At 39.8% G+C, this 22774-nt stretch overlaps 1 protein-coding gene across 2 annotated transcripts; it reads right to left on the bottom strand.

Annotated features, from left to right (window-relative positions):
* Positions 1–698: 698 nt before the first annotated feature.
* On the bottom strand, positions 699–20986 carry NAF1 (nuclear assembly factor 1 ribonucleoprotein). 2 transcript variants are annotated; one of them, XM_030948105.1, is made up of 9 exons: positions 20525–20986; positions 19974–20473; positions 18177–18315; positions 16200–16293; positions 13103–13185; positions 12023–12183; positions 8369–8420; positions 3912–4017; positions 699–1405 (listed from the first exon to the last, which is right to left on the bottom strand). In XM_030948105.1, the coding sequence occupies exons 1-9, from the start codon at positions 20942–20944 to the stop codon at positions 981–983; spliced, it is 1980 nt and encodes a 659-aa protein (XP_030803965.1). In that variant the 5' UTR covers positions 20945–20986; the 3' UTR covers positions 699–980. The 2 variants fall into 2 exon arrangements, with proteins under 2 accessions (XP_030803965.1, XP_030803964.1); XM_030948104.1 differs by having other exon boundaries at positions 19974–20986.
* Positions 20987–22774: the final 1788 nt, after the last annotated feature.

The raw sequence follows: 22774 nt of genomic DNA, 5'->3' as shown, positions 1-22774 counted from the left end.
GGTTGGTAACTTCACCTCCCTCCCAGAAACAAGATGGGAAAATTGATGAACCTCATAATTTCAGAAGAGACAGCTAAGACTGTAATCAAACAGCAATCTAGTGCCATCTGCACTTACAAATTTAAACAAGAGAGTTCTGAAATGGCTTTCTCTCCAACAGACCTGATGACTTCTTCCTAGAAAGGCTGACTGCACACTCTAGTAGGTATTTACGAGCATCTCTGCATTAGGAGCTAGAGAAGCTAGAGCCAAGCTAGAGAAATCATGCTGATTTTATATTCTAAACGAAATCCAAAGCATCCCATGAATAGGCTGATCTTCCACAACCACTGGAGAACACTGAATGCAACACAGCAATTCAGCCACTGGTCCAAAGTCAGATCTAGGTACTCTAGACATTTTTTAAAAAGAACCATCCAGACACAGTCTTTTAGTTAATATGAAATCAGTAAAGTTTTGAAAGCTGGGTAGTGGTTTATGCCTTATATATAGGAAAAAACCTACCTCAAAATTTAGATGTCAGATTTTCAGTTCCCATGTAGGTTTCAAATTTGCAGAAATTGAGAAAAAAGTTTTAGCACAGCAATACACCATCATTCTAAAAATATAATAGTGTCTATGTGAGATACCCTCATCACTACTTAACAGTAGTTATATAAACTCTTACACTTATTACAAAAGAGATTTCCATCACTACATACCAATCTCCAAAAGGCTTTTATTTATCATCTTAAAGTAGCAGATATAAAAATAAACTATTATTCAATATTCAGTTACTTATATCATATAAATTTCTTTTTGGATACAGAAAACATACATAGAAAAAAATAATTTCCTACAGATGCCCCACAGAGCACAGAACTGTGCATTTGTTCTACCGCTGCGGTAGAAAAAGCATCTCCAGAATAAGGGAATGCAGTCCTGCAGGCTGTTCTTTCTCCCTATAAACTGCAATGTTCTACATGGACCCATATGGAACCTCAGGAAGGCCTGAACTGAGGAGGATGGCTGTCTGGAGGAGGAGGTGGCGGTGGTGGTGGCGGCGGTGGTGGCAGAAATGAGTAGGATGAATTGTACATGTTTGGGCCTGTCCACATCATATTCATATTTGAAGGCGGAGGGGGGAATTGATGCCAATCACTGGCGTAACCAAAATCTGGAGGAGGAAAGCCATACTGTTGCATCACTGGATTTTCTCTTCTGTGAGGTTGTGGGAACACTGGTGGTTCCTGGTGCATCCTCCAGTCTGAAAAGTACAGCGGTGGTGGTCTTACTTGCGGTCTGAAAAACCCTCGAGGGCCTGACGGAGGAGAAAACAGATCCCTGGAGAACCCTCTGCCACGGTATCCCCTTGAGTAACTTGAAGAAGGCTGTTGCACTGAGTGATGAAGTTCTCTATTCTCACCTAAAGAAGAAACAAATATAAGAACCCTCACACACACAGCTGTAACATTTTTGGAAAGATCAGGTTTAGTTTTCACAAATCTTTCAAGCAAAGTCAATGAAATTTGTAAAGTAATTTTATCAACAAGTAATACTGGCAACTAATACATGAAGAATAAAATAACACAGCAAATCTACTTTTTAGTAACTAATCTTGATTGATAGAAGTAATATCAAAAGGATGATCCTGAGAGTTGCAAACTCAGTCTTTAAAAAAGAAATTTCATCTTTCCCTCCAGACTTTCCATTTGTATAAATGGATCTCAGGAACACACAAATTTTGAGTATTTTGGAAGCTTTTAAAACAGTATTTTACAACAACACATTTTAAAACTAAAGATAAATCAACACTGCATTACACTGAAGGGGTATCCAGCTTTCAGTCCCAATTTGGTATTTCAGCATAGACACAAGACACAAGAAATTATTCAAGCTCACATTATGAAAATTAACTCACTCTATCAGAAAAACCACAATCTCTACCTCTAGCCAATTAGCTTTCAGCATTCATCTCTCTAAGACAAATTATTTCTTGTACAACTCACTCTAAGCATACATTTAATGTTCATAACAAATATACTGCCCCTTTATATAAATATCAGAGAAATTTTAATGGGATCAGGACTATAAAATGAAAAGCACTGAAATACTAAAACTGCTCCAAAGAGCTGTTGAGGTATTTAAAAAGCTGCAGAACTTAAGCCCTCAAAAGGATTCTATGGCTGGGAGCAATAAGGAATATAACACTACATAAAATCACTGAAATTTAAAAACCTGTGTGAACCTCACCCTTGGCACTAGACTACATAGCTTTTCCAAGGTGAAAATGTTTTTAAGTCCAGAAAGGTAGTTGGATACCAGAACTTCTACTCATTTTCATGGGGGATTAGGAGCTAAGATTCCTTTTGTACAAGCAGGCCTCTTGGAAGCAGTGAAGTAAAGTACTTGAATAAGTATTTTTGTTCTTTCATCAAATACTCTAACAAGAGACAATTTCAATACACTCATGTAAGTCTTCATCTGAGACCAACTTTGTGCCTCAATTTGTGACATATCTTTGCTGTTGAATTCTATAGCCAAAACAAGTTGCACGCAACTTCAATCTGTGCCATATCATCTACAAAAAACCCACAGCAAATCAAAACCTGTCTTCCTTTACAGAGTGCAGCAGTTCCTCCTGCTATGTCCTCAGTTATGGAACAGCCATAGGAACAGTAACATCCAGTAACAGCCTCAGCAAGCCCTAGGCAAAGGCAGGTCTGCAGTAAACTGGCAGACCAAGGATGTGGTGGAAAACACATATACGCTGGATTAACAGAAAAAATAACCATCAGTAATGAAGAGAAAGTGCAGCACAATTCACATCCATCTCTTAAGGAAAAAAAACCCTGTCAAAACCATAGGGCAAAAGCCAGCCCAAGAAAGATTGTGGCTTTATTTGATTGATACAAGGGAGGACTGTACTGCACAAAAAGTATTAAAGGACAGCTACTGATCTCCCAGATCAAGAGAAAAGGGTTTCAGCAGGGCACAATGCATATTAGCTTTACAAAGGAATAGCAGCAAAGTCACAGGAGTCTGTCTGAGAAATTCAATTGGGGAAGCACCATGCTGCAGATAGCTGAAGCAATCTGGTAAGCAAGCAGTAGAAGAGGGTAAGGGATGAGAGTTGTATTTAAAGGGAGAAGTATAAAAAGCATGCACCCAAAGCAGACCAGTAAAAACAGAAAAAGAGGAATGCAATATGAATTATTCAACCAAAATGGCAATCAAAAAAAAAACAAAGTTTTGTCAGGAGAGATATGAGAGATGAGAAAATTTGATTATGGTTAACAGAGCACAGCTGCAAGCATGCACCTGGAACAGATACAACAGCAGCAGGAGAAAAGAGAGTAAAGAAGGCTATTCATATAATGAAAATCTATACACAGCTTTGTTCATCTAATGACTGCATTAGGTAAACAGAAAGGTTCCCAGCAGGCTACAAAAGTAAGAGTTATTTAGAAGAGTATCTGTATGTCATGGGTGAGGAAGAGCTTCCTTTTACACAGAGGAGTAAATTCTCCATCCAAGACCTGTATCTCCTCCCTTGACTGCAAAGAAGTGGACTTCCAAAAACTGCACACGGCCTTCCTCTGTCCTCTCCCAGCACTCAAAGGCTTTAGCTGAACCCCAACCAAATGGTGGCATCTGATCAGAACCCTCACTGTGTGTCAACCAACACTGTTTTAAGAGCCCTTCACTTTCCCCTGACATTTGCTCTGCTGCTATAGCACTTCCACAGGGCTTCCATTTCAACAGAATAAAACTTAATTTTAGTTCTAAAATAATAAACATGGAATGTAGCCACAAACTCAAATGTAAGTTTAAAAAGTATAGAAACGGTTAACTGTAGAAAAACTCAATCACTAAGATAGTTATAAATGGGTACTCCAAACTTAGATTAACAGACAAAAGCATTCACTCACTTGGTGGAAGTGTTTCTGATCGGACTTTCTTCCTTCCTTGACTTTGAGGTTTCTTTTTCTTCTGTTTTGCCTCTCTTTCTTCTTCATCATCACTGAAATCCAAAACCTAGTAAAAAAACAATCAGCTAGCTTCTCAGCACAAGAAAAAAGTTAACACTCCAAAAATTAATCATAACACAATCGATGCATGACTCAGTTATCCTTTCTAATTTTCCTGAAAAGAGCAACATTCCAGGGCTGAACACAAATGTTTGACTTCCTAGATGTTAGTAAGAAAAGAAAAGGAGCTGGCTGAAAAGAAGCTGCCAGGAAAAAGCTTTCAAAGACTAACTGCAGATAAAATGAATTAAAAAATGAATTTTTAAAATAAATAAAAATTACTTTGGCAAGTAATACACAATTCAGCATTAAAACTACCTTAAAAAATCTCTACTCTAAAACTGTCACTACACTGGAATTTTCTGCAGCATATTTAATAACATTTCCTGTTGAATTTCAAATAGCAATGCTATTCCAAAGATATTTTCAGCTTTGAGGAATGTTGTCATTTACAACAGATTCAATGCCCCTGCAACGTTTTCTTCTTGTTACACAAGATTTTACTGCCTTTTGAATCCTAACTTACATGACTGAGGAAAAGTTATCAGGGACAGGGAAGAAATCTGTCAGCATGAATTAGTCCCCTGAAAAACAGCTCACTCTTACAACTTAAAAGAGGTAAGATTTGTTCCTAACCCCCCTTCCCAGTTCTGAAAGTAGGGGCTATGCTGCTTACTTCCATCTATCACATACACAGAGCACGGATCTCAAAAACACTGCACCAAAACAATGCTTAAAAAGCCTCATAAAAGTTAATTTTGAATACAATGATTTCTTCTACTATGTAACTAGATGACATATTCAAAAAAGCTGGAAGAACTACAGCAAGATGATGTATACCATGAAGTAAAATCTTTCACTAACTCCTGTTTTTTCTAAGAACTTCAGTACACCATACTCCAGTAGTGCAGAAATAATGAACAGCAATTTCAACAAATCATGCTCAAATTATTTGAGCAAATAATGAACACCTTTTACTGCTACCTAATTTCCATGTAACATGCCACAGAAATCACCCCACAGAAAAACTGTGCTTATCTGCTGCTGCTAGCCTTACAGCATACAGACCACGTTTTGTCATCCTCTGACCCCAAAGACAAATCTAGGAGATTGTATAAGTGACTCTACAAATAAACTGGGCTAGTTAAGAGCCTGCCAAAAAAGAATGTTTACCATATAACTAAAAGTAGCAAGTCAGAAAAGCCTACCATGGATTAATTTAACATTCATACAAAAATGAAGCTTCACACTATCACAAAAAGAAGTAACTCCAACAATTGCACACAGCTTACTACAGGAGCTGGCAAGAAATCAGATTGCTGGCTGCAATCTGAGGTCTGTAAAAGGGTCTGCCCCTAAGAGACAATTTCAAGCATCAATAGCATAAAATTTGATCTGTACCCTATCAGCAGCTATTACCTTCACAGAAAAAGCTACTTTCTATCAGCTAATCAACTGTCACAGCTTGGAATAGCATGGTATAAACTGTAACTGCTAGAACTAATCACAGATTATTCTAATTGAGGATTACAAGATGTTAGATGTGGGTTTTTTCCCAAACAGAGCACATAGTCAGAAGAGTGCCCACCCTTGTCATCACTGACTTTTTTCAAGCTTCCTTTGTTCCTTCCTATAGTGAGGTACAACAAGTTTAAATTAAGAAAAATCTTTAAGAAAAAAAAAAAAACTTTGGAAAAGGCAATGAATCTGTATCTGCAGATTTGACTGACTGTACTTGGCCAATAAAATTTCACTGGTTCCTACAAACTCAAATTACATATCTACAATCTTATCTCCTGAACAGCTTTTAAAACATGACTGAAAAACAGAAGAGCTCAAAATCAGCCAATAAGCCCATATGGTATCATCACCACGAGAACACTGCTGAATAAAAGCAAGTTAAGACTAACCAGAAGTCCCAAGCATAGTCTTTCAAAGTTCTACGGATAACATACCTACAGTGCAATTCTTATACAACACTTGTAATTCTCAGATTATGATTCTCTTTGAGATTATGTCTCTACAAGAAAGGAAGGCAATTTACAGTCAGGACTGACAGACAAGCATTCTTTGAGAGAAGTCAGCACTGCACAGCTCTGTTTCATTTACAGGAAACAAAAACTGTATTTCAAAATGCATCATCCTTACTCACTACTGTGGAAAAAGCAACATTCCAAGTTGACAGACTGATACATCCTTACAAAACCTATCTTTGAGCCCAGAAAAGATCATGTCGTAACATCTCTCCTTCAAGCCAGAACAACCATCCTGGGATAAGGACTGTGAATGAAAAATTTAATACTGTCCCTAGCAGCATCCTTCTGGACAAATTGTCCAGTGGTGGATGAGCAGGTTCATGGTGCAATGGGTGAATAACTGCCTGAAGGGCAGAGTTCCTCAGGGCTCAGCTCCAGGGCCAGTTCTGTTTAATGTACGTATCTATGATCTGGATACACCATTTAGAAGATGCATGAGCAAGTCTGCTGATACCAAACTGCCACCAACTCTCTTGAGGGACAGGAAGCCTTGCAGAAGGATCTAGGTGGATTGAGGCCCTGGGCAATGATTAATGGGATGAAATCTAATGAGTCCAAATACTGCACACCTAGGATGAAGTAACACCAGGCTCAAGTCTAAATTGGGAGAGGAGCGGCTGGAGAGCAGCCCTGCCAAGAGGGATCTGGGGGTGCTGGTCAGCAGCAGCTCAGTGTGGGTCAGCAAGGTGTGCCCTGGAACCCAGAGGGTAAAACCCCATCCTAGGGTGCATCAAGAACAGCAAGAGCAGACAACCAACAGAGGTGACTGTCCCACTGCATTCAGCTTTGGGGGCCTCACTCTGAGTGGCGTCTGCAGTTCTAGGCCCCACACATCAAGAATGTCAAAGTTCTTGGTTGCATCCAGAGGAAGGGAACAAAGCTGGTGACAGCACTGGAAGGCACATGCATGAAGAGCAGCTAAGAACCCCAGCCTTGCTTCATTTGGTGGTAAGGAGGCTGAGAGGCAACCTCATTGCCCTCTACAGCTTCCTGAGGAAGGGGAGAGAGAGGTGCTGATCTCTTCTACCTGGCATGCAGTAATAGGAAGGTCCAAAGCTGTACCAGGGAGGTTCAGATGGGAATTACCAAAGAAATTCTTTACTGAGAGGGTCGTCAAACACTGCAAGTCACCAAGAGACTTCTTAAAGAGGTGGCTGACACCCTGAACCTGCCAGTATTTAAGAGGCATTTGGACAATGCTTTTCACAACACACTTCAGCTTATGCTTCAGCCCTTGTCAGCCCTGACTGCTTGTAGGTTCCTTCCAACTGAAACAGTCTATTCCATTCCATCCTAAAAATCAGTTAGAACACTGGAGAAACAAAACCAAACAAACACCATTACCCCCTACCAAAAAAACCCCAAATCCCACAAAATATACCTTTCCTACCTAATTATAGAGTGAGAAGCACATATTACATAGCACAGAATTATGCTAAAAAGGCAAGCATTTGGAAGATTCAACAAGCAGACAGATATGGTAGACACAAGGTTTCTAGGAATTTCAGCTACTTTGTATATGTTTAAAGTAGAAATTGCAAGGAAAAGTGATTTAACTGTTGTGATGTAAACCAACTCAATAAAACTACTAGCCTTGTGATTCTTATTGAATTCTCAAAAAATGTATAGCTAGAGTGGAGTTAAGGACCACTGACAGAAAGTCATTACTATTTAGAGATCCTACAGCAAATGATGTCAATAGTCACAAGGAGCTCCAAATTCTGCATGACCCTGTATGACAGCCATTTTATGGAAGAAGCCCATCTTCTCTCATGGAATTTTATAACAGCAAACCGTAGGGTAAGCTTTTTAAAGAATGTAGGGTAAGCCGTTTAAAGAATGCAACAGAGATGTCAAAATAATTTTGAAGAGCAGACACCTTAAATGTCCAAGTAGTAAGTTTAGAGAGTACCAGCAAGCCTTTAAAGACGAACAATTGCTTGTGGCCAATTGAAGACAAAGCTGCAGCGAAAGAATGGCAGGGACAAAAACTCCCTAGCAGAAGCAAAATTATTAGGGAAAGTAAAAGCACTGCTACCCAAAGTTAAACAATTGGGTTGTCAAGTACGTTCTTGAAGGACTAGAGGAACTGAAGATACACATTTTTGCCAACTGCAAAAACCAAGCAGAGAGACAGGTAGTACTCTCTCCACTCACTATGAGACCTCTCCAAGGTCCATGATCCTTTCTTTCAATGAAGAGGTATATTCAAGTCTTGCCTCCATAAAATGATAACCTTACTAATTATTTGCTCTGCACAGACTATTTTCCACATATGACTTGTGTAAAAACAATAAACAAAAAAAAACCCTCTATAGTTACTTCAGGTGGTGGTTCTTGGTCATTCTTCCAAGATGCATCTGAACCTTTTTCCCTGAAAGAAAAAAAACAAACAACACAAAACACAAATTAGAAAATCCAGATAAAGGAAGGCTAGCACCTTCTATAAGGTATCAGGTCTCCCAGAACAGGAATTTCCTCTTTTCAAAGCGTTACTTAGGTTTTAATATTGTTTAAAAGCAAACAGTAACATATAGGTCAACTCAGGGCTTCAATACTCTTGAAAAATCTTCCTACTTCAAGTGATGACTGAACATTTCAGTCAAACACCCTAACACTAAAGTTTTAGTCAATAGTAGTCTCTAAACAAATCCTTTTGAACCTTCATTGCTTTAAACCTGAACTGAGGTAGTTTGCTGCAATTTTCTTATGCTAACTGTTGACTACAATCACAAGAATTCTTATTCTCCTAGTTTCAGAACATGTATCTTCAGTTAAAAAGAACCTACTCATTCAGTAGGACACATGAACTCATTCAGTGGGACACAGGCTTTCAGGATAACTACAGCAAATTCAGAACCAAAAGACCCTCAGTGCATGGCTTACAATCTTATTAAGACAGTGTTAGCCAGATAACTAGGTTTCACCTTTTATTTTTTGTAAATATAAAATTAAATTGCAAGCCAAAAGACATTTAAAGACACAAAAACTCAACTGTCTTGCCTGACAAGCACCAAAATAAATTTGGATCAGTCTAATTTATTTAACCCACTGCTAAGTCCTTCACTAAAGATCAAGTAATTTCTTTGATGAGCAAAGAATTTGTGAAACATATTTAAATTACATTGTCAGTAGTCTGTTGAAGGTTTTTTCCATGCTGCTCTCAAATTTTATGTGTTTTGGTCTGAAATATCAAGGTACAATCCTTATCTATGCAAAAAAACTGCGTAAAACAGTGCAATACTGAAAATTTTTACTTGAAAAATAGAACCACACAGCTAAAATCATCTATGTGTTCAGTGTAAAATGCCTTCAGCCATTGCTGTAATAACCAAGAGTTTTTTTATGTATTCATCAAGTCAGCAACAATCAAGTAGCAGTAACTACAAAAAACTACATAACCATCGGCATCAGCAGCCGTACTTCAGAGGCGCTTAGCCACACCCATGAGAGTACTGGCAAGTCATCTGGAGGTACCTTGTGCCTCAATCCCTAACTATAAAACTGAAGTTCAACCTCTATATGTCCTTTTGAGATTCTGAGTAAAAAGGAAGGCAAGGAAGGTATTTTAAACTTCAATTAGAAGAAGACATTACAGTGAAGAAGATAAGGACTCTGTACAAGCTATTTCTCAGCTGCAGAAAAGTTATTTTATTAGTAAGAACTGAACTGCTTCTTCCTTTCATCTTGTTATTTTTGAGCAACACCTGCCTGCCAGAAATAGCAGAGAGCTCACAGGAATTGCCAAGACCTACGGTCATTCAGCAATATGTAACATCACTGACTGCAAACTCTAAACCATTCAAGGTCAGGCAGCTTATTTCACTGTCCCAAAGCAGGCTTCCTCATTTCAGCAAACAAAAACTGCTTTTCATGCTCCAAGGTATTTAATATTTTCTGCAAAGAACAATATAGTAATTCTTTTGACTTGTGAAGTTATATACTGTAAGACCTTGAAGTCTAACAAAAGGTAATCCAGAGGAATCATGAAAATACATGAGCTGTTTTAGAACTGGGTTTCAGGCAATACAACACAAGCCTATCTTTAGCAACAAATTATTTTGCATTCAGAAAGTTTTACACTACACTTTCACTTATTTTGCTATGAAGTGTAAGGCTTATTCATAGCACTGCAACTTTGTACAATGCAAGCAGATTGCATTTCAGATTTCAGAAAAAGCTTCAAACTCAGTGTTTCTTTCAGATCTTAATCTTGATTCCTTTCCTTTTCAAAGAACCATCACAGTTTTGAAACTTTAAGCCTGTAATACAATCTGGTCTGCACACAGTCAAACTAAGAAAAGCAGAAAATAAAAATTATTGGTAATCAAACTTGCCATCTACTAAGGTGCAAAAGCCTTCTAGTGGATCACTGACCAAAGCTTGACTTTTCTACTATTAATGTCACATTCTTATAACATTGAAGTGTCTTCATACAGCACACAGCACAATTCAGAAATCAGTTTTCATTAAAAACGGATGAAGAATTTCTATTTCATGAAAAGGCAGCTTCAGTCAATAAAACCAAATGCTTCACACAAGCTTAAGTAATTGGACTGACAAAACCCAGAAATAAATTATTGTTTTAGTGTACTGCAATTTAAGTCACACTACTCATCCTAATCAAGACAAGAAATAGTGTCTGAAGCACTGTTCAGCTGTGCTGGTAAGCCATGGAAGTCTCAAGTATCTTACCCAGGTTTCAGGTTTTTACCACCTATGACAATGAAGTACTACCAAATGAAAAATGGTTTCCCAAACTATTTCCAAAGCATGAAACAAAGTAAAACACAAGTCTCCCATCTCAGATGCTGAGTACAGCACACGGTTATTGATGCAGCAAGCAGATGATTAGAGTCTGTGCACTTTACTGTGCTAAGCAACAAAGTTTAACAGCGCAAATCAAAGACAGCTGGCATCAAAATGCTGCAGAAAAACAAACAAGCATCAGAGCAAGAAAGTGATCTATTTTGGTCCTCACTGAAGGGAAGAAAATATGCTTGTTGCTTGCACAGAAATGAGGAAGTTAAAAAAAAAGACTCCTGCAGGTCTGACTAAAGAAAAGAACTATTCAGTATGAATACTGGCACAGCTGTAATGAATGCAAACAATTAACCAACTCCTAAGAACTAATCCTAATAAACAGAAACTAAGTCACTTGTATGACAAAAGATAGCTAACCTACAGTTATTTCAGATGATTGCTCATCAATAATTAGAACATTAATATCTAGCTGTCATTTATTATGTTTTATTTTTTAGTCTGTATCTTTGAGTACACGTTCCTCTAAATGGCATTAAGTCCTATTTAAACATGCTATTTTCCTCAGTCAGACTGAGATACACAAACACGGCTGAAAAGTTTCTGATCATCATACTACATTGTCAGTCAAATCCCTCCTTTCTTGCAAATTTAGAAGGTAATTTTTATCTAGAATTGTTATCCTCTAATTGTGAAATAGATTTATTGATAATTACGTTTCAATTCCAGCCTTATAATATGAAATAAAAATAGTAAATTAATAAAACTTGTTCAGAATACAAGCAAGTTTATTATCAGTTCTGAAACCATACAGGAATCTAAAGAACAACAAAATCTGGAAAGTTCATCTTGAAAAACTCTTTTATACTCATGAATATGTGTGTCAGAGGGTATGGAGAAAGTATCAATGAACTTTTCTGGTTTTGTTATTTTAGTTAACAGAAGCACAAAAAGAAAGCAAGCTTAGTATATTAAGTAGAATAAGCTAAACTTTAGTAATTACAGCACTTTAAAGGCTTGCAGTTTACAGCTACTCTTCTTTGTTCTCAAAGGCAAAATAGTACAGTCTTCTTACAACATAGTTGAGAATACCTCAAGGAAATATAAAGTGTTAAGCTTAGTAATAGAGTTTCTCACTGAAGACTCAACTTTAATCCAACACTTTTAGCTATATAAAAAAAATTATAACCACATTAGAAAATAAATCCAACTCACTGTTTTAGTTTTTCTGCAAATATATACTGGGTGAAGTCCTCTACTGATGGAGCAAAATACATGCTATCTTGCACATTAATACCTTTCTCTTTGATATGCTCAGAGCTGTTAAATCTTATCACATAAAAAGGATGTGAAACAGGACCAAATACCTCAAATATCTGAAAGAAATAAAATTAAAACGTTTAAGTAAACTACAAGTAGATTAGTAGTAGCTAATTTCATTGTAGACTGATATTTAAGAAGTCCAATATATTTTCAAAATGCAGCATCAAACAGAAGTTCCTTTCACACTTTTTTTATTACCAAATTTTGTTTGGCAGTGTATTTCCCCAACTACTGTTTTTTATGATGTGGAACAGTAAATTCTCACATCCTCAGTAATCCTTCCTTTTGTCAAATCTCTATTGTTCTGTGTCTGTTACGCTTTCAAGTCTCGTAACACTTGGAACAATCTCCTGATCATTTTTTCCTCCGAGTTCATCTTAACAAGATGCCTTTACAACAGTTACTGCATGTTCCCCAATTCCATAGAGAGCTGAGAATTCTGCCATGTTTTACAGAACATCTGCAATTCAGGCTAAGTTTGCTCTACTCACATCTAGCATTTAGAGGTATTTCAGTAGTAACCATTGTGGATGATGGCTTTCCTTCTACAGAAAACGGAAGATTCGGTACAACAACCCTCTCAGCAAACATTCTTCGCTAGCCTTAAATCAGAACAGCACAGCATAGAAGAAAACATTCCTCATTTTTCACTCCCCTATCTGGCAGTTTTCAGATGTATGATGTCTTGGAATAACAGGCTGTGTGCTCTTTTACTATCTCTTCCTCTCCACAAGCCCTCTCAAACACTGGAAACTCACCAGATACTGTAATTCTGCAAGGATGCAATTAATTCCAGGTTAGGAATTCTTGAGATTAAAAAAACAGAATATACTAAGAGTCAAAGGCACAAAGAAAAGCTATATATCAAGGAAGCATTATCTTTCATTTAGTAGACTTCAACTCTACTTTCTGGAGCACTAAAGAATACTTCCAATTTTATATTAGAATAACAAGTTTTTCTTTTACACCCACCTTTCCTACTGCTTGCCGATCTTCTTTAAAAATTATGCTTTCCTCATTTACTGGAGGTAGGCCTTTCAGTGATTCAATTATTACTAAAACAGAAATAAAAAAATAAATTAGAACTCGATGTTTCAACAGCATGTAGCTAACTGCAGTAAAACTTAACAAACCACACCACTACTCGTCTACTTCAGTTTGTAGAGCTGCAACCAAATATTCTTGCACACGTGTAAAAGTACTTAGAATCACACACCCCTTCTCCAATGCTTATATTGCTCACAGAATTATTGTTCTCTGGGGTAAAGAGAGAGAGTTCTAAGAAACACACCAGAACACAAAAGCTTTCTGGCAGTTCAGCCACAGTAGCAACTGATGGCATTTATAAATGCATACACCCAATCTGTTAGACATTCTGCAATTTAATGCCATAGAAGTCTCATACAATATTTGTGCCTAATGATGACTGAACTTCTTTACCTGCAAAACAACAGAATCCTCAGTTAAGCTTTCTCAATGACTGTCCATCAGCAAATAAAGTCACTCAAGTATATAGTGTCACTCAGACTCCAAAAAAAGCTTGAGATCATCACTGCTAAACTTACGTAAAAGAACTTTCAGCAATCAATATGTCACCAAACTAAAAGTTAGGACTGCAATCTGCAAAGAACTTAGCGTGCCAAACAAGGAAATGACAATTCCACCAGCTTAACAGTTCACTGAATTTCAAAAGAATTTGTGAAAACGATTTCTTTTGTGCCTACCTTTAAGATAAAATATACAGTGGAAGTACCCAATGTGTTGTTCAAACCTCATGAGAAATATACCTTAGCAAAAAAAATAAAAGACAAAATTCCCCAAACATCCACACAAAAAAAATCCTACACAAAATACAGAAAAACAACACACCAAAACCTCTCAGATAATGTTCTCAATTTGATTCACCACACGTAGCTCCCAGCCTGCAGTAGGCTGAGGAAAATATACTCTGAAAATGTACAGTGCACCAGTCCCATGAAACTTAGGAGAAACATTACCACCTCCAGCCTATTTGACTTACAACTTCCCCTACCCCAACCCATCCTAAATTATCAGCTTCTGCTCTTGCAGGGCCCAAAGTACAGCCCCAGGGAAAGTTTCTCATGTACACCAAAGCTGTTTACTTTCCAGGTCCCAACCCACACAGGGATTTTTTCTCTTTAAGTACCTTGAAGCAAAACACAGCGCAAGTTTTGTTAAATTCTGATACACTGAGTAGAAGTTCAGAGAAAGTACTGTCATTTTGCTTTTAGCTACTGCACAGCAAGCATGAACCTACACTGTTCTAGCCTCAAATGTACCTCACAGGATGAAACATCCACTTACAAGTATCACTCACTCACTGCACACTGATGAACTTGGAAGTTTGCTACAGAGAACAGCAGAGATTCTGAGGGACATCAAAGGGACAGAAAAAAATACTGACTGTTTTGTCAGAATAATATTGGTGGCTTCCAAATGAGAAATAACTGCTCTCAGACTAGACACAAACCTGGTACACAGAGGTATCAATTTAGTTCAAAAATCAAAAAAAAATCCCCAATTAGCTGACATCCCTAATTAAGCCACAAATCAACTGAAATTGATGCCTGTTTTCAGAAGAAATGAAAAAGAAACTAAAATGTGGGGAAAGAAAAGTCATAAAGCAAGGTAGTTAAAACAAGAAAATAATCACAGATGTCCTAGGGATTTACACCATTCATATGATTTTATTTCATTATGATTATTAGCTTGTTTTCTAATGTTCACCAACAAATCTAATTCAACACCTCATACAGGTACATTACATAAAGTAGGATGCAGCCTGAAGACTTCACCTACCAGTAAAATGGTGTTTGAAAACATTATACTCACCAGTGAGGATTAGAATTAAGGACGGTTTTCAAAACTGCAGTCTTTAAAACAATTTTGTTTATACCTTCACATTTTAAACCAAAAGTAAGAATAATAGCAAGTATGATTCAACTTGTTTTTAAAACTTGTTTTCAAACTACCATTTTAGCTGAAGGCAGCCTTCTTGAAGTCCCCATTATTATCAATAAGCAAGAAAGGGTAAAGGGGAAAAGAACCAGATTACTACCTTCCACACCCTCTTCCCAGCCTCCTGTAAATGAATGAAATTAAATCTCACTACAATAAAATAATGTAGAGGAATTGCCTGAATTACCTGGAACCTTTTAAAAGAAAAATTAGTATCAAAAGTTACATAGTTTTGTATTACATTCAGCCTAAATACTTTAACTTCAAAATTGAACTTAATTTCTAATTTTCATAAGCAAACTGCTTGGAATGCAGTTCAAGCAGAATGAACACTTGAAATAGCTTAAATACAAAATACTGTGGACGTTTTAGTAATATGAGCTTCAGCAAAACTTTCATTTCATTTATCAAATACTGAGGTCCCACACAGATCCGAAAAGATCCCTAAATCTCTATGCCTGCAGTTCAACCTACATCCATTCTGTATCTCAATCCCATTAAGCTTACCCTCCATCTATAAATCATGTTAGTCACACCATCCTCTAACTGCTGACAATAGGCAGCTTTCATTTGCTCAAGGTGCCAGAAGTGGAATGAATAACGATATAAATAAATAAACAAATGAACTTGCACTGTTGAAGAAACAAATCTTTTTCCTGTCCTCATCTATTAACAAGGAAGCACTGGGGACTGCATTGTACTGCATCTGTGCTTTAAGTTATATAGCTCCTATATATTCAGGGATTATTCAAAAATAGCACCTACGACTGGAAGATTTACTTAAAACACGTAAATACAATAACTGTGGGCAGTATCAATATAAAAACCATAATACACAGTAGAAAAAAGGGGGTTTGAATTAAGGAAATTTAACAGGGAAGTCACATAGAAACACACACGTATAAGCTAAAAAAAAGGTAATTCAACACAAACGTCATCTGTTAGTTCGAATTCCAATTCAGTAACCTGCTACCCCCAGAAATAGGACACTGCAGGGCTGACACTTTGAAGGAACAGCTAAGAACACAATTCATGCAGAGATATACAGAAATTATAATAATTAAAAACAAAGCAAACATATCTTGCCTACCTAGCTGCTCAATGACACTGGAAACTGTCCCAAAGAGCTTCAGTTCAACATTATCTGGAAGAACTATTGATAAGTCTTCAACAGGAGGTAATTTCTGTAAACATCAAGTCAATGTTTAGAATATAATATCACACAAAGGCACTTAGCACGCTGTCACTGCAGAAATTTGACAGTTTGGAAAAATCCCCTGGCATTTATAAGATTTATTTTTAAAAAATCTGGTTTGATTTGCCTCTTTCAGAATCATCTTAAATGAACTTATCTTGGGGGACTACCACTTCTGAGGCAATCTCTCCTACAGAGACACTATATATCTCCATCACAACTACAGCAGAAGCCAGTTTTATTAAAATGGAGAAAGCCAACAACTGACAGGCATTACATCCAAGCTCGATGTACAACACAATAATTAAACAATCAGAAATCAAAAAATAAGACTACTTGTAACAATATTCAATGCATGGTAGAAGAAAAACATACACAGCAAGAGGCAATATAGCATAAAATACACCAGATGTGTATCATCTGATTTAACAAAACAGAGTCTGTCCATTTATATCATGACTTGGATCATTACAGAAGATGTGAACATCACAACAACCTATACAAAGAGAACTATTTTTAGCTGAAAGTTGCATTTGGTACTAGACATCAGAGAGAACACAAAAAGCCAAACTTCAGATACAAAAATGAGTACTACACCAGATTCAAACTAGGCTTTTGCCCATATAAGGATCAAAATCTACTATCAAAGACTAATTAACACGAAGTTCATAATCTACCTCCAATTTACCCATGAACTAAGATTTCTATGTATATACTATGCTGCTATGAATTCAGCAAAGACTTAATGAAATACAAGGAAACTAGAGGTAAGCATTATTTTCAAATTCAACACCCTGATCTTAGACTGAACTGCACTTTTAAAGATCACAACTAGAAATAAAATCCCACACAAACAGAAGAATATTACCCTGGTTTATCAACACCTCACCTGATAACCTTCACTCTGAACAAAAGTGCTTGGCAAAGGCTTAGAGAGCAATGAGATCAAATAGGCCAAGACTTTCCCAAATGATGTACAATTAAATGCAAACATGAATTCAGATACAAACACCACACCCTTCTACCAGCCAGTGACTTTTCCAACATTAAATCAAGTTCACTGCTAAGATTTAACTGAGTCATTTTTGTAAGAGAATTCAAAGGCCAAAGACAAGCAGGAAGGTAAAATTCTGATCCTGTACCTCAAATCGATACCTTCTGCCACACTATATACACTATCTGCCAATCCTTGTTTCAAAGCAAGAGATTTATGAAACAGCTCCACTACCACTCCTTAATACATACACCCAAAAAACATTACTTTCTATGTTATTGACTGTGGTGGGTTTCATTGCACAAAAGTCAATTTTCTTCACAGTGGCTGTTACGGGGTTGTGTTCGTGATATGTGCTAGAAACATTGCTGACAATATAGAGGTGTTTTTATTATTGCTGAGCAGGGCTTACACAGAGCCAAGGCCTTTTCTGCCTCTCATGCCACCCCATCAGTGAGGAGGTGCAAATGGAGTTGGGAGGGGCACAGCCAGCACAGGTGACTTGCACAGACCAAAGGAACATCCCACACCATGTAACATCATGCTCAACATACACAGCTGGGTGGAAAAGGAGAACGAGGGACATTTCCAGCGATGGTGTTTGTATGCCCAAGCAACAGTCACACATGGAGCCCAGTTTTGCTGGGGATGGCAGAACACCTGCCTGTCCACGGAAAGTGGTAAATTAATTTCTGGGTTTGCTTTGCTTGTGTGGGTGGCTTTTGCTTTACCTACTAAACTGTGTCTAGCTCAGCCTTGGAGTTTCTCTTTTACTATTCTGATTCTATCCCCACCTTGACACAGGAGGACTGACTTAAAATATAAATTTTTAGTTGGGTTAGTAGGAAAGGGTTTAAAAAATACCGCACTGTACTTACATCAATAGGCAACTCATCCTTTGTCCTAAGACAGTAAGATCTGTTATCCTTCTCATTTGGATGATCATCTTCATCAGATACTGCTGAAGATGAAGATGAAGAGAAGAGTGTACTTGATGAACTATCTGAATCTGAATCACTGAATAAAAAAACAAACATGGGAGTTACAATACTGCCTTCTCACAGTCACCGCTCTTGTAAAATCCCAACATTAGCATAACACTGAGTGAAAGTTAAGAAAATATTTATTTCAAGCAATTCATCTTGCATAATGAAGGGGGGGGGGGGGAAATCGAATTTTTGTAAATAAAACGGATTAGTTTCGTAATTCACATCCTGTCCAAATCCCCCGGTAAATATTCACAGAGTAATTCAGTATTTCTCACTGTCACATGTGTAAGAGATGTTTATTGTCCTAGACTCTTAATATTTCAAGTAAAGAGTGCAGTAAGAAACCAATCCTTATTCATGCCACACATGTTCATTTTAGCAAAAGTTCAAGTTCTTCAAGGGCTGGTGGAAGAAAACAATGTGGAACAATTGAGCCTCATAACTGAAGAAACACAACGCAAACCTTACACAAAAAATACACTGAGATAAGCAAACTTTTGCAAAATAACCTTTCTTACCTGAAGAAAAAAAAACCCACTCCATTCTAGATTCCTGTAATACCAGTCTCATTCCCAAGTAAACAGACGGCTTTTTATTGGTCCTTTCTTTATTCCAACAAATGCTAATAGTAATAACAAGAAATAAGAGCACCTTTCCAAATAAACGTTTTGAAAAGGTGCAATACAGACTTCTCCTGTACAGACAGGAACAACACCAATCTAGCAGGAAGACAAAAAAAAAATCTGACTAAAAGACTGCTCAGTGGAGGGAGCTAAAGAAAAAACAAAACAAAGACTGAGATACATGCAAGACAGATAAGTTATGAAAATTTCATCTTTAGGGTTCATCAGCACAACAGATTTTGTAAGTAAAAAACACTAGACACAGGTGATGCCCCTCAAAGTCAGGAATTTCACTCTCCGTCACTTCTATGATATTCGAGGAAAACTTTGAACCAACAAAAGTACTTCTGAAGTCAAACTTGAATCAATTAATTGTTAATGAAGCCTTGTACCTTTAAGAGGAGATTCTTAGACTTCATTTCAGCCTCCTCTAGTCAAAAGAAGCACAAGGCCATCCTGCTGCACCGGCCAAGTAAGAAAACGCAAGACTTACTGCAACTACCAAAGTGTGCAGACTTCTAACACTGCAACAGAGCCCACATTTAACCAGTTACCTTCCACCAACTACACTGAACATCAAAGCACAGATGCAGTAAGTAGAAGATGGAACTACTAAAAAAGAAAAAACAAAACTTGAGATGAGCTTTTCCACTGAGATGCCAACATCAGAGGTGTGCAGACTCTCAACCTTGTAGGACTCCACATTGAGGTTTTTCACCAGTAACACCGCGGGTGTCCTGCCCCAAGACCCGCAGGTGCATTCTATGAGGACCATGCTCTCCAGGCCACAACCACCAAACTCATGCTTTCGTTAAATTCCTACACCGTTACAGCACTGTTCTGGAGACCTAATTTAAGAGACTCCTGGCAAAAATGTAACTGAAAACTACACCTTTGATGGGAAGGAGCAAGCTCCAGAGGGTGAAACACCGGGGCGGGGGGAGGCAGCGGGCAGGCACACCGGGCTCCCGGGCGCTCAGCTACAGCCATAGCGGCCCACGCCGCCGCCCGAGGCCTGGGCCAGCAAGGGGCGACCCGCGGGGAGCGCGGGGGCTGAACCCACCTGTCCGAGTCCGACGAGGGCACGGCGGCAGCGGGAGAGCGGGGCCAGGCGGGCGGCGGCAAGCGGCGCGGTCCCGCGGCTGGGGGCAGAGGGGTCTGGGCTTCCCCGCCGCCCTCCGCAGGGCTCTGCAGCATCTCCTGCTCGGCCGCCCGCTGCCCGCCCGCCTCCACGGCCGGGTTCTCCAGCTGCTCCACCACCTCTCGCTGTCCGCCAGGCCCCACGGCCGGGTTCTCCACCTGCTCCACCACTTCCCGCTGCTCGCCCGGCTCCACGGTCAGGCATTCCATCTCCTCCACCAATTCCTGCTGCCCGCCCGGCCTCAAAGCTGGGTTCTCCAGCTGCTCCACCATTTCCCTCTGCTCGCCCGGCTCCACGGCCGGGTTATCCAGCTGTTCCACCACCTCTCGCTGCCCGCCAGGCCCCACGGCCGGGTTCTCCAGATGCTCCACCACCTCCCGCTGCTCGCCCGGCCCCAAAGCCGGGTTCTCCAGATGCTCCACCACTTCCCGCTGCCCGCCAGGCCCCAAAGCCGGGTTCTCCAGATGCTCCACCACTTCCCGCTGCCCGCCAGGCCCCAGGTTCTCCCGCTGCCTGTCCGGCTCCACGGCCAGGTTCTCCAGCTGTTCCATCACCTCTCGCTGCCCTCCCGGCCCCACGACCAGGTCCTCCATCTGCTCCACCACTTCCCGCTGCCCGCCGGGCCCCAAAGACGAGTTCCCCAGCTGCCCGCCTGGTCCCACGGCCGAGTTCTCCAGCTGCTCCATCACCTCTCGCTGCCCTCCCGGCACCATGGCCAGGCTCTCCATCTGCTCCACCACCTCCCGCTGCCCGCCTGGCTCCACAGCCAGGCTTTCCAGCTGCTCCACCACTTCCCGCTGCCCTCCCGGCTCCACAGCCAGGTCCTCCAACTGCTCCACCACCTCTCGCTGCCCGCCCGGCCCCACGGCCGGGTTATCCAGCGGCCCCTCCATTCCCGCGCCACGCGGGCCGCAGCACCGCCCCCGGCGCGCGCCACTTCCGGCCGCCGGGAGCCGCCCCCGGGCGCGTGCGCCGAAGCGAGGCGGGGCGGGGAGAGGGGCGGGAGCGGTCATGGAGGATCGGGGCTCGGCCATGGAGGATCGGGGCTCGGCTGTGGGGGATCCGGGTCGGGCATCTGGGACAGCTTCGGGTGGGGTAAATCCCGGACCCGGCTTTGGTGTCTGTGGGGCCCGTTTGAAACACAAATCTAAAGCTTATGGCTGCTCTTGCTGAGGACCTGCTGCGAGGCATCAGTTTTTCCATTTTATAAATGTGCTGAGAACACACAGAATCATGTAATTAAAACTAAAAATAAGTTTAAAAAAATAAAAGCTGTGTAATATCAAATTACTGTACTAATAGTAATTTGTAGTATTCTGACGTAGTGACTGCATAATGATATTGATTGTATAATAATGCCAAGTTCTTAAAAACATGTCTGTTGTGTGTTCTCCGTTCACCATAAATACTTAGGGTTTTGGAGCTTGAGGTTTTTTGTGGTGTCTGTCTCACACAGCTCTGTGGGGATGGGGAAGGACTCTGCATCCCAGGATGTGGCACGCATGGTGTCCCTGACCCATAGGAGAGAACAGACTCGAGTCCCTCCTGACCATTCTGTGTCCTTGGTGTCACACAGATAAAGCTCTTCCTCACGAGGGTAACATAGCAGAAAAGGCACCATGTTTTCTCTTTAGCACAATTTATCTGTGGGAAATGCTAGAAGATGCTCTAAAGATACACAGCATCAGGAGGTCACTGTCAGGGTGACAAGTCCCTTTAACCCAGCCTCCAAAGCACGGTTTGACAAATGTGCTCCTGGGTCAACACTGTGTGTCCCTGACCACATCACACTGTCCCTTGGACAGGGTTCCAAAGGGCCTTCATTACCAGGCAACAGCATACAGCATAGGCCTGAGGAAGATAAGGAGATAAAAATAGATAAATACATGAAAAAGTTGCATATGATAATGCTGGAAGTGCCAGAGAGAACTGGGACTTAAATATCTGATGAGAGCAGAGAATGATGTCTTCCAGGTAATAACCTTCCCCTCCAGCTCTGAGATAACTGTATGACCCACAGCTCAAATGGCACTGAAAACATTTTATTCTTGTCTAGAATAGCAAGGCTACATTGAGCCCACTGTCACAAGAGTGCTTCACTAGCAGCCCACACAGGCTGAAAGGAGCATCTGATGGCAGAAGATTCATTCTCTGGTTCTTCCACTCTCCGTTATGACGCAGCAGATGCAACCAGCAGAATTTCATTTAGTAGGAAAGTCATCCAAATTTGTATATAATACAAATTTAATTAATCAGTACTTTCACTTGTCTATAATTACGTATAAGTCAAGCAGAACAGGTGTGTTATGGGCATTTGACAGTTTTGCACTGTCGTAAGCAGGGAGCCTGTATGGGCTGTACATGTAAAAAGCAGCAGTAAACTCTCACTGCACAATTGCCCAGAACTCCTAGGGTAGGAATCATTTCCACTTTCAGAGACAGCATTGGGATCCTGAGAAGAGTGTGCGTGGGAAGCATGTTCTGAATATGACTGACCTGTGCTGTGAGCTCTTTAACAAAAGAAATCTTTAGAAAATCATGCAATTAAATGTCAACAACAATTAGTTGTCAATTGCTTGGAGATTAAATATTGAACAATTATAAAACTGGTTTCTATTGAATCTCACTGGCAAATATATTTTAATCCCTAAGTGACAGAAATGAAATATGTATCCAATTAAACAAAGAATAGATGCAGAATCCCATTAAAATCCAATTCTGCA

Source organism: Camarhynchus parvulus, chromosome 4 (genome assembly GCF_901933205.1).
Source record: "Camarhynchus parvulus chromosome 4, STF_HiC, whole genome shotgun sequence".
Lineage (NCBI taxonomy): Eukaryota > Metazoa > Chordata > Aves > Passeriformes > Thraupidae > Camarhynchus > Camarhynchus parvulus.
The sequence above is the reverse complement of the archived record's forward strand: the minus strand, read 5'-3'. Positions and strand labels throughout refer to the sequence as shown.